Genomic DNA, 12300 nt, shown 5'->3' with positions numbered 1-12300 from the left:
ATCTGAACTGCTGGAAAAAGGCCAGAGAATTCAAAATGATTCATAAAAGAAGCGAGGTTTAATTTACAGTTTTACTAAATGTACATTTCTTTTTAAAAAGTGTCATTATACACAATAAATACAATACAAAATTAATCTGTAATACTATACTTCAAATTCTCTTCCGGTCTTTTTTTTACATTATTATTGTTCCTTTTTTTTTTCCATTTCAATGCTTGTGCTAAGTTTGTGTTTGAATTGTCCACCAGGCCTTAGAAAACAAGAAAACTCAAGGGAGGCAGGGATATAGTGGCAGAATGTTGGAACAGACTGAACACACAGAAAAGCATCAGTTAAAACTGGCCTGACCCCTGCTGACTGAAATGAATAATGTCCTAACATAGCATTACAAGAACAGCAGGGTAGGTGTGTATACGTGTGAAAACCTGGAAATATTTGACATTAGGTGCTGAAAATAAGTTACATTTCCATACATCCTCATTTACATCTTGACATCGTGGTATTACAGTTTCAGAGAACAGTCAAAGGAGAATAACTTGACAAATGATATTCTCGTTATTATTTTCTTTTTTGTGTGTTTTGTTTTACCTAAAGTTTCATGTGATGTTGAAATTGCAGGCAAGATGAAGATGGAAACTACTTTGTCTTGAAACCAGCATAACTGACCCTTCAGAGTTACCAACAACATACAGAAATATAGACTGCATTTAACATGTTTGCATCTGAAGGGCAGCTTTGTCTTTGAGATAAGGTACAAGAACACTGTATGCATTGTAACCTGTTACAGTATCACACCATTGTATTCTGTTGACTTATGAACTGTTTTAACAAGCTGCCTGATGCTCAATAGGACACAGTTTAAACCATGAGATGTACTACTGTGGATAGAGACTGGTTCTCAGGCCACGTGAAAGGAATGTATAAATACTGAATGAAAGAAAAGTGAAAAAGAAAGAATTAGAGAACAGCCTTTAACAAATTTATCTCATTATTAAAGTGTATTTGAAAGAACACAAAAAATGTCATGTATATTCAAGTCTGCAAATTCACCGTTTTACTTTTTACCATGTTCATCCCACCATTGGGCTACTTCAGACTGTAAATGACAGAAATGTCTGGACAATTCAAATGGACAAACAAAGCCAACACAACCTGGCAGAGATGTACAGTGATGCAGTTTTCACAGAGCCCCCTTCCCTGCCTCCTAATTCATCTCTTAGTTACCCCTTGTTAGTCCAGCCTGGGGCTGAGGGGCTGTTATCTGCTTTGAGTCTGGGGCACCAGGCTGCCATTGTGGCCCCGGCCACCAACCTGAGGGTGCTGGGCCAAGGATGATGACGATGAAGCAGAGGAAGGAGCTGGGACTGAAGGTCTATGGGAAGTGGCTGCCAAATCTCCTGGGCGCTGACTTTGGTGTTGGTGGGGTCTGCTGTTGCCCCCTTTTATATGATGCCCGCGGGCAGGGGGCTCCTGCTGCAGGTTTAGGATGCTGTCTATGGCGCACTGCAAGTGCTCGTTCAGAGAGTCATCCGGAGGGCTGCCGCTGGAGAAGCTGGCATTATCCATATCAGGAGAGTCAGACTTGCAGCGTTTGGCAGGAAGCAAAGAGTCTCTTGTAAATGAGGACTCTGGAGAGGGAGGCCCAGGGGCATGCTGGTCCATTCTGAATGTCCCTCCTGTTCTATGTCTATTTTTACCACTCAACCTTTTGTATTTACTAACATCTGTCTCTTGGTCTGTGTGCTCTTCCCCTCTTTCCTTTGCCCCTTCTCGGTCTAGAAGCAGGGGGAGGTGATGGTGCTGCGTGGTTTTGATGCCACGGTTAAACACCTCATTTATTCTGTCCAGTCCTTGCATTGTACTCCCTAAATGGCCGGTTTCATGGCTCAGCTCTGTGTGAGTGTGTAAGGCCTCCCTGTCTCTTTTCTCTACCTTCACACTGGCTATCACTGTCCGCTCTGAGGGAGGGGTTGAGGCCTCATGCCTTGGGGGTGATGGAGTGGTTCTGGGATAGGACAAACTTTCATCTCCTCCACCTGGCACGCCAGGTCTAACCCGGGGACTGACGTTTTCTCTGTAGGTTTTTCGAAGGGGCAGGCGGCAGGTTGTCTGCGAGGGAGTGGCAGTGGAAGCAGGGTTGTGTTTGACCCCACCCAAACTGTGGTGGTCCAACGTCCCATTCATCTGAGTGGAAGATGACGATGTGGATGACGACCATGTGTGGGAAGAAGAGGTGGAGGACGACGGGGCTGCGCTATGGGGGACATTACCTCTCAGTGGTGGGTTACACTGAGTTGTTGCTACGGCAACTGAAAAGCCAGACGAAGCAGTGCATACAGGAGACTGAGTTGTGACGACCGTAGAGGGAAGAGTCGATGAAGGGTGGGACTTTAAGTGTAGAACAGCAGCTTCGGACTGAGGCTGAGCCTGAGACGTGGACCGACTGCTCAGCTGAGGTTGAGGTGTGTGCACCGGGTCCAAGGCAGTGTTGTGGACCACCTTACTGAAACCCGTCTGATCCTGCTTGATCTTTAGCTTTAACCCAATTCTTCTGCGAGCCTCGTAGGTCTTTATAGGTGGTTTGCTGGTTCGCTGCGGGAGAGCATCGTCATCATCGGCTGCTTGGGTGTTTAATGACGGGGAGGGAAAACTGGATGATGATGCTGGGGCACGACTGAAGGTGGAGCTCTGGCTGATGGGCTCGGCCACCGGCTTGACTGCTGCAGCTGGAGGGCAGCTGGTGGACCAGGACACAGATGCACCGCTTCCACCCTGCTTTATGACCAGCTTGGTAGGGGGGAAAGGGGAAAGGGAAGGAGGGGCAGGAGCTGGAGCAGAGACTGGAGCAGGAGTTGGAACTGGAGCGGGAACTGGAGCGGGAGCTGGTGCAGGCGCAGGAGGAGAGTTAGGGGCAATGTGGGGAACAGGAGCTGGGACAGGAGCTGCAGGTACTGGAGCAGGGACAGCAGCAGATGCGCCTCCACTCACTGACGGAATCTCAGCTGGCGATGGGTCTGATTGGGATGAAACTACACTCTCCAACTTTCGCACACTTGCCACAAACTCCTCTGCAAAGAAAAACAGAATTATATCATTAGCAGACACCTAGTTTACACTGAGACAACCACATATGTGGTTAAAGGAAATGCTAAGGTACCTGGTCTTTCCTTGGCCAAAACCCTGTCCTGACTCAAAGCAATCTTCTCCTCTTGAATGAACATCCTGTCAATCATCACCATCTCTGCCGAGGGGCCCAGTCTCTGCTCAGGTTCAAACGTCAAACCATTTCAGTTCAAAATCAGTTCAGGACAAAGAGGACAGCAACACAGCTTACAGCGAGAATGCTAGATTATATACTTACTTTCGACTCTGCAAAGAGCAGGTAACGATATTTATCCACCATGGCCTGGGTTCTTTTTAGCAGCTGACAGGAGACCCTCTCAAATTCATCATCCACTGTAAGGATTCAAAAAGTTTTTATTAAGTATGTGAAATCTAAACTAAATAGTGTATCCAAGGTAACGGACCATGTGGAAGATGTTACCTCTCTGATAATCTTGAGAGGAGTTGGCAGTTCCCTGGTAGAGATGGTAAGGCAGCAGTCTGTGCAGCGTGTCCTCGAAAGAGTGGAAAGGAGCACTGTAGTTGGGGTGAAGCACTGAGCCCTGATGTTTCCTTAGCTGTTCAAGCATCCTACAGTGAGGTGAGTATACAGAAAAAGTATTTAAAAAACTAACAAAAAAAACCAAAACATATGATACTTAAATAAGCTCTGAAGAGGCATGCAGCACTTACCTGGCTTCTTTACTGGGCTCTGCACTGAAAGGCATTTTCATTGTTGTTGTCTGTTATGTGAACAGAGACAAAAATAAAGGATTAAAACTTTCATGCCATAGCTCAGATATTTAAGAAAATTTCTTAGGGCTTCACAAACATAAAGCGACACCCCTGTACCTGAGGTTGTACTGGAGCTGGGGGTTGTGGGGCAGACATCTGAGTCAGAGTAGCTCCCAACACTTGGATCTTTATCCCACCTTTTCCCACACTCATTCCTCCAACTGAGCTGATCACTCCGGGCTTTGGCTGAACCTGTGTATAGATTTAGAAAGAAATTAACTTTTATAGCAAGAGAAAATGTAAGTTTATATATATATGTATACACACTTTTTTTGTAATGAATAGTGAGAAAATGAATAATAGTTCCCCCACAAAAAGAGAACTGACTGTGATGTTACCTACCTGTGAAGGCTGGGTAAGGCTGGCAGGAGTGACAGGTTGATTTACCATTGCTCCAGCTGGCCCTGGGGGTCCTGAGAATACCTGTAAGTCACTTGATGCTACAGTAAAAAAAGAAAAAATAATTAAAAAGGAAAGTTTTCATTATGTATTTGTGGTCTTTCTGCTTTCTAACTCTAGCTGTAAATTGTGTCTAACCTGGGGCAGAAGTTTTGACAAGCACTGATGTCGGCTGTAGCATTGAGGGAAGCTGATTCGGCGTATCAGTGCTGGCTGATGATGTCATCACCACGTTTTCAACAGGCACGTCTTGCTGAGCACTAAACTGACCAGTGGCTTGAGGATGAGTTTTGGCCTGGAACATGATGTTCTGCTGAACCTGAAAACACCATCAAGACAATTTGTTTATCTGGGGCCAAATTGCACTTTTCATTCATCCAGATAGTCGGACCCCTGACAGTTTTGCAAACTGCACTACATATTTTTATAGAGGGAAAATACCTGGTGCAGCTTCTCCAGCAGCTGTTTCTGCTGGGGTGACGGCTGACTGATGGATGACAAAGTCTGAATTTGTGCTCCGACCACCTGCAGCTGGTGTTGCTGTCCAGCTGTCAGGCCCTGGATGGGAACTTGGGTTTTTACTACAGCAGTAGCACAAGCACTAACAGGAGGTGCAGAAAATTGGTGCTGTGCTGGTGGTGCAAGAGGTGGCTTGGGTGACTGCGACAATGGAGGCATTTCTTGTTGATAGGGTGCAGGCTGTGAGGCAGGCCGAGGCAAAGGTTGAAGCTGAACTTGAATGTGTGCCTGTTGGGGTGGTGTTTGCTGAGGCTGGCCTTGTGGAGCAGGTTTAGGGGATTCTGTGATTTGGTTGTGCACAATGAATAGTGGAGGGTGAGATGAGGGCGTGCATGAGCGAGCGGGAGTTTGAGACTGGGATTGAGGCTGAGAGGGAGGACGTGACTGCTGTTGATGATGCGGTGACTGGATCTGCTGGCTCAGAGTGAGAGGGGACTGGGAAGGCTGGGGACTTTCTGCCACCGGGGGCGTTGTGGCATGAGTGGTCAAGGCCGGTGAGGGGGACATGCCCTGGATCTTCAGAGGCTGCTGAGGTCCACTTGAGGGTACCTGCAATGGAATCACAACACATAATGATGCTGTTTTCATTTAAGACTCCAAATATTTCAACATATGAAAAAATCAGGACATCAAATACAAAAATCACACAAATTTCAAGTTTTGCATGCATGCATTTTAGAACAAATACTACTTAAGAACAGGATTCAAAATTTAACACAAACTAGGGCTGGGTGACATGGCTTAATCACAGTTGTTTAGACAAATTTTTTAAATATAATTATTTATTTTCTCAAGGGTCAAATTGCCTGTGATTAAAAATGGTCTCCGAACCCTAGATTACACAGACACAGATCAAACAACAAATAATACTAAAGCAAAGAGTTAAGAATGAAAAAATCTAGAAGTTGCTGAAGTAATAGTAGAATAAATCCACTGATTGTTTTTATTTCCATTGTTTTTAGGGGGAGTACACATAAAAGAGAGTGACGATCAACTGGTGTACCACGAGGAAATAGTGCTGACAAAAGCAAGATCTGCGAGAATGTGATGGTAAATCAGAAGGTGACCTGAAGAATTTGGGGAAAAGGTTCAAGAATTTTTTATTTAGGGGGGACATTGCGTTGATCAAACTTGGGATTAAAAATGGTAATGAGACTGTAAAATGAGTCTAAATTAGAGATACAAGATGGAGAGGAGAGACTTGATTAGTCATCAATGCAGCAGATAACGATGAGTTGACTGAGTTCGACTAAGAAATTAGTACTGAGGTGCACCAAGAACTTAAATGTCTCTTTTGTTAAGCATGAGCATGTTTTATATGCTGCTGCCAAAAACACAGAACGAATGAAAAACACATTAAATCATTTTAACAATTAATTTTAGTTAAGAAAGAAAAAAAAGAAAGGTGCATCAAGCCACAGTCCTATCCTTCAAAATTTAAAAGAGAAGTAACAAAAAGGCAGCGACACACAATAGGTATGGACAACTGGAATGATCTTGCCATTACATGTAATGAAACAATGTCAGAAAGCATAGATGCTGCATGCAAAGGAATTATTTTTGCTCTGAGAGCTGCACAGCACATGTGAGAGCTGTGGAAGCATGACTTGCACAGGAGAAGTGAAGAGCAGTGATGGGGAAAGGTAAGAAAACCTAACATTGTTGTGGTGGCGGCAGCAGCAGCAGCAGCGGCGGCGAGTGGGTGGGGGCTCAACATAAGGGGCATTTCTACCTTTACCACTGCTGTCATGTGGGAGGGGCCAGGGGAAGGGCTGTGGCTCTGACCCACCCAAGAGTCAGTTAATTGGCTGTCATGGACAGCGGGGGCCACAGTGGTGATGTTGTTGCTGCTGACGATTACAGACGCTGGTACGCCCACAGAGGGGGTTGACTCATTCTCTGTTTGGTGGTGCTGCTCCTGATAGTACAATTACCATTTTAGGATGAGGAGGGGAAGGAGGAAGGGAATTGGAGGGAATGGGGAATAAAATAGTAAACCAAAGAGGTCAAACCAAGATATCACACCATGCATGTTATGTATTTTTTAAGACGATGTTAACACAAGAAAAGCAAAAGAATGCAAAGAGGGTAACACTGACCTGTTGTATAAACATCTGCAGTGGCTCCTGGCTCAGGATCATGCTTGAGCCCTGGTTGGTGAACAATAACCTCCCTGGACTTTGTTGAGCCTGAGGGGGGACCAGCCCCACCGCTGTGACAGAGGAAGAAGTGGAAATAGACATGGACGGAGAAGAGGAGGGTACTGTGGAAGTTGTGGACACAGAGGAAGCTGGCTGCATGGTAAGGATCGAGGGTTGTTGTACAAGATGTTGAGTAGGATGAGAGGCCTGTTCTGTGGAACTTCCCAGCACAGCAATAGTTTCTCCAGGCTGGCCTTGAGCCATGGTAGCTGCTCCCGTACTGCTGGGGACACCACCGGGCTGGGGCTGCAGGGCGGGCTGAAGGCTGACAGCAGGGCTCAGTCCTTCCACCTGACTCAGCATGGTCAGGGAGTTCTGGATTGGCATGCCTTGTATAACTGTCTGGGCATGACCTGAGACAGTGTGGGTCTGTGTCTGACTTTGAGTCTGAGCCAAAGAGGCAACGGGCATCTGAAAGAGGGTAGGTGTGCCCATCTGACCAGGCTGCAGCTGAATGGGTCCAGAGAGGATGTGGGCAGCCCCAGGGTGACCCTGTGAACTCAACACCTGACCCAAGTTGATGTTCTGATTTGCAGTTAAAATCTGGTTTGCAATTAACTGACCACCAGGACCCTGACTAGTTATGATGTGGCTGCCAGAGTGCTGGGCCAGGATCTGCCCACCTGCCTGCAAATGAGGCAGGAGGAACTGGTGGTTCTGACCTTGAAGAACAGTCTGAGAGGGAATAACGATGCTGCTTGGTTGGTTTAATAAGTGTACACTCAGGGGTTTGCCTGATGGTTGCGCTGCTTGTTGCTTGAATAAGGTTTGTTGAAACTGAGGGCCTTGTGTTGTGGCTTGAGTACTCAGGACAACATTAGAGCCAGGCTTTCCTGTTAGGAAGGCTACATTCTGAGCAGCAGAAACTGGAAGTTGCTGCAGCCCAAGAGCCTTATGGGCATCGTTTTGCAAGGCCTGGGGTGCTGGCTGTGGTGGCTGCTGCTGTTGCTGTTTGAAGAGTTTGGGTTGAATTGTTCCCCCCTGGGGGGGTTTAGGCTGAATAGGTGTTGGTGTGCGTTGAATGATCACGTTCTGCATGATTTGGCCTTGAGTTTGTGTCTGGGGTCCCACTCCTGAACTTAGAGGGGTGTTTCCAAAGCCAACAAGCCCAGCTGAAGCAGTCATTGTACCAGTACTGCTGCTATTTGTGCTGCTGACACAAACAGCTGGTCCATTTAAAGCTGGAGATCCCAAAGTGGCTTTGTTACCCTGGATCAGAAGTCCACCTCCTGAGCCTCCAAGCCCTGCCTGAGAAGCAGCACCTGATACCTCTGGCCCAGACTGGTGCAGCTGGTATCCACCCATAGCTTTAGCCACTATTGGCTGCCCAGACTGATTGATAGTCATGACTGTAGGCTGACCCACAACCTGAATCTGTCCAATACCCAAATGCCCAGACTGGCTCCCATTAGAAAGAGCTTGGAGACTTGAAATGGGTTGAAGCGTCACGTTTCCCAGGCCCACTGGCTGCATAAATGGCTGAACACTTATGGCCTTGTTCATGACTTGGGGTTGGAGCTGAAGGCCCTGCTGAGCCAGTACCGAGCCCAGCATGTCAGCTGTGGCATTAGGAGGAGCAGCCGTGGTGTTTGGAGCTGACCCAGGGAAAATTGTTGCTGCTCCCCCAACACTGATGCCTACACCAACAGTAGCGCCTCCAACCCCAGAGAGGCTGGCATCAGGAAGTGTCTGAACCACCTGTGTAAGGCCTGGAATCCCAAAGGAGCCCAGGTCCAGCTCGGCATCTGCCTCCTGCAAGCTTTGCTCTGTGATGTTGGCCTCAGCCAAGCTCTGCTGTAGGATGTCACATGGCTCGTGATTTGTCCCAATGCCATTGCTCCCACCTTCTCCACTTGGTGATTCACCCAAGATGTCATCCTCAAGGAAGTCCAGGTCAACACTGACTCTGGGCAAGCCTCCTGAGTCACTGGAGGACAGCTGGACCACCGGCTGGACCTCTGGAACATGGCCCTTCAAATAAAACAGAAGAGGAAAGTGAAACCAGGGGATGCATGCATTCTTATGTCTAAATACTGAAAAGGGCCAAAATAAAAACAATAACACAGATGAAAACCCCACATGAGCATCCTGTCAAACTGCAGCAAATCAAAGCTTGTCAAGGGTAGTCAAGTGTTAGTAGAAAAGGAGGGGATTTAGAGATGCATGCTACATAGATGGATAGACAGCAGCAGGAAGAAGATTGGGGGATTTTACTCACCCCAGTGGTAGAGAAGAACGAGGTGGAGGGGTCACTCGAACCATCCAAAAGGTCGTCAGTGTCCAACTATAGACACACCCACCAAGGATGGGACAGACAGAAACCAAAGGCACCCAAACCAGCAGGCAAAAGTCACCAGGACAGAAAAAACACAGACCATCAAAACAGAGGAGGGCAAGGCAAGGGCAGAACCCACTTAAAAGGACTCAGAAAGCAAAGAACCAGTTAAGAGATAAGCAACGGAGGAAAAAAATGATAGGAACTTAAGAGGTGGGAAGCGTTAGTATTAGCATTTCTCATTTTGTGAATAAGCAATTTAATGTGATCCAAAAGCAAAGACAACCGTTAAGCAGAAAAAGCCATAAAAAAGTGATAGAGAGCAGTGAGGGGATGCAGGATTCTGGGTGCATTAACAGGTGATCTGAAAGTGACTTTAGTGGGGAGCCACGCAACCACCAAATACAAAATCTGAAGAAATAGCCCTTCTATTACAAACTTACATTTTATAACAAGGATTTTCAAGTTTTGCAAATGTGACGTCTTTGATTTTTTATCCCCCCTCATACTCACATGGGTCTCAGATCCATGAAGAAAGTCATTGAGAGCTTCTGGGTCACTGCAGGAGAAAATTACATGATTTATGATTGTGCAAGGCAAGATAAAGAAAATACAGATAAAACCAATTACAGGATTAATGTGATTTTCCATTGTCAGAAATCACTTACCAAATTACATCTAGAAGGCACCTGCCGTCTTCATCATCCATGACAACTGTTGATGTTAAAAAAAATATATTTCTAAGTCCAAACTATGTGTAGAGTCATACTTTTATTGCATGATTAACAACATCAAATACTTTTTTCCTCAATATTTACAATGGGGCTTATTAAAACAGCTGTTTTTTGACAGGAGGTCAGCACAAATGCTGGCAACTATTGTGGCAAGACCTTTTTTAATGCTTGCTCCCTTAGAATGACTGAAATTTGGTTACACATTAATAATAATAATAATTTTGTAATAAAACAAAAAATAATAATTACAAAATTCTTGTGATTCTTTCAGCAGGCAACCTTGTCACTGTGAGGAGCGTTTTAAACTACTCCAGAATAAAATAAAACAATGAAAACAAATACGTGTAAGGAGCATAGGGAATCCAAAAATTATTTTTGAGTAATTCTTAAGTTAACACAATCAATAAAGACAGATAAACATTCAAATTTCACTATCAAATAACAACGCTACCTTTGTTGTCATTATTAAACCCTATCAGGAAAACAACAACAACAAAAAGCAATCTTAATATGATAGTAGTAATAATAAAGTAGACACTGAAAAACCTACTAGCACATATTTTTGGTAGATGACAGCCATTTAGGTGAATCATTCTTATGCTGCCCTGATTGTTTGCTTACACAAATTAGAATTTCAAAAATTATACCAAATATGTACATTTTTTGTTCTCAGATTGTTACTAGACTAAGTGCCACAAAAGACAAAGTTACATGTAAAGTAACTTAATTAAAATTGTTAATTACTATCTAGTGGTACTGTATGCATAATTAGTTTTCAATAATAAAAATTTGTTAAACCTGTTTTAAAAGTATTTCCCTACACTGATGGAAACATAAATATTTAAACTAATTTAACTGTCCCAACTAAATGTATTACATATCAAATTTAGAAACCTGCCAAGTACTCCTCAAAATTTCTTCATGCTTGCATAATGACAATAAAGATTTTGAATTGAATGCTGAGATTATAGAGCTAATTCTCAAATTAATTGTCCCCCCCCCCCCCCCCCCCCCCATATCAGAGAGTGATTATTATGAGAGTAATGACTAAATACATGACATCATCTCTTGCAGGCAGTTGTTTGGTGTTTGTGTTAGAAAGAGCAGGCCACAGCTTTGAAAATTTGTTCGCCTTCCAACTACATTATAGTTCATATCTAGACGTTCCCAAAAAAGAACATTAAGTTTAACGTGCTACACATAAACACACAACATTATTTGCAACATGTCATTCGTTTCACCTGTAGACTCAAGAACAAAACACCGTTGTGCGGTTATGAAGTCATCCAGAGATCAAGTAGAACTTATAAAACACCGAAAAACAGCGGATAGCAAAAGACAACAAACTGAAAACGCGCGGTTTTCGCACCGCCTGGAAAGATTTCGAGTGTGGGTTCTCGGTGAGTTTACCACAAGTAACAACTGTGCACATCTCTCCCAAAGACACAAACAAAACAAAACATCACAATTTCCATATAGACATAATACCAATATTATGAAGAGAGCCCGGTTGCCGCTTTGAGGAGGTAGCGGATCGTAGCCATTGCTCGATTAAAGCAGAACCAGTGCGCAGGATATGAATGGAGACAGTGCAAACGGACTGCTACATGCTAACTGGTGTTTTCAAAAAGCTTTTCAGTCGTATTTTACCCACTACTCGCAACAAACAGTATCTGACAGTCACATAGCTGAATTAAGACTCAAAGTTAGATAAACGTTTAATTTTCAGACCCAGTTTCACCTCTATTTTCAATTATTTTGATGCATCTGGGTTGACTTTCGTTAGCCTAGCCAGCTAACCTGCTAACCAGCTATCAACAATATTGAGACGAACAGCTAGCTTGAGCCTTTGACATTCAAAACAAACTACCGAGTAACATAATTTTAACACTCATGCTGCTAAGCGTCACCACAATTCAGACAAGCCAAAGCAATATTGCCTGCTCAGACGTGTAAATGCAACTGCGTAGCTAGCTATCACTAATTGCAAGCAAAATATGAGTTAATGTTGGAATACTCTTGGATGAGGGGGGTATGCTTGGGAATTCGGTGGAAAATGAGCATGTTTGCTGGGTCGTGCGGAACTGTGGCGTTTCGATTGTGGTAGCGGTGCAATTTGCGCCTTCTCCGCAGTTAGCGGATATTGCAGCTTTGTTACAGTTATTCGGATTAATAGAGAAATTGCTACATTGTAACAAACTCACCCGAGACGATAGATGTGCAGGCAGCGCGGGGTCTCCAGGACAGCCTCGCACGGGCTGCTGTACAGGACCCA

The 12300-nt window shown here is 44.6% G+C and overlaps 1 protein-coding gene across 5 annotated transcripts; it reads right to left on the bottom strand.

Moving 5' to 3' along the window:
- Positions 1–36: 36 nt before the first annotated feature.
- Positions 37–12299, bottom strand: bicra (BRD4 interacting chromatin remodeling complex associated protein). Of its 5 annotated transcripts, none has more exons than XM_041994749.1 (15): positions 12230–12299; positions 9960–10005; positions 9805–9850; positions 9235–9300; positions 6915–8987; positions 6548–6733; positions 4738–5364; positions 4435–4615; positions 4240–4337; positions 3955–4089; positions 3796–3845; positions 3545–3693; positions 3362–3456; positions 3158–3263; positions 37–3068 (listed from the first exon to the last, which is right to left on the bottom strand). In XM_041994749.1, exons 2-15 carry the CDS (start codon positions 9998–10000, stop codon positions 1258–1260), a joined length of 5664 nt encoding a protein of 1887 aa, XP_041850683.1. In that variant the 5' UTR covers positions 10001–10005; positions 12230–12299; the 3' UTR covers positions 37–1257. The 5 variants fall into 5 exon arrangements, with proteins under 5 accessions (XP_041850683.1, XP_041850684.1, XP_041850687.1 ...); XM_041994750.1 differs by having other exon boundaries at positions 3158–3260; XM_041994753.1 differs by lacking the exon at positions 12230–12299 and adding an exon at positions 11514–11561.
- Position 12300: the final 1 nt, after the last annotated feature.

Source organism: Melanotaenia boesemani, chromosome 9 (genome assembly GCF_017639745.1).
Source record: "Melanotaenia boesemani isolate fMelBoe1 chromosome 9, fMelBoe1.pri, whole genome shotgun sequence".
NCBI lineage: Eukaryota > Metazoa > Chordata > Actinopteri > Atheriniformes > Melanotaeniidae > Melanotaenia > Melanotaenia boesemani.
Note: the sequence above shows the minus strand (reverse complement) of the source record. Positions and strands in the feature narration are given on the sequence as shown.

Bases quoted from the DNA above. Each gene is read 5' to 3' on its own strand.
- bicra (XM_041994749.1), bottom strand. From the start codon at position 10,000: ATGGATGATGAAGACGGCAGGTGCCTTCTAGATGTAATTTG. The intron at 6,734-6,914 runs GTCAGTGTTACC...TTGTACTATCAG, and splicing joins TGCAGATGTTTATACAACAG to GAGCAGCACCACCAAACAGA. The intron at 4,338-4,434 runs GTTAGACACAAT...TTTTTACTGTAG, and splicing joins TGTCAAAACTTCTGCCCCAG to CATCAAGTGACTTACAGGTA.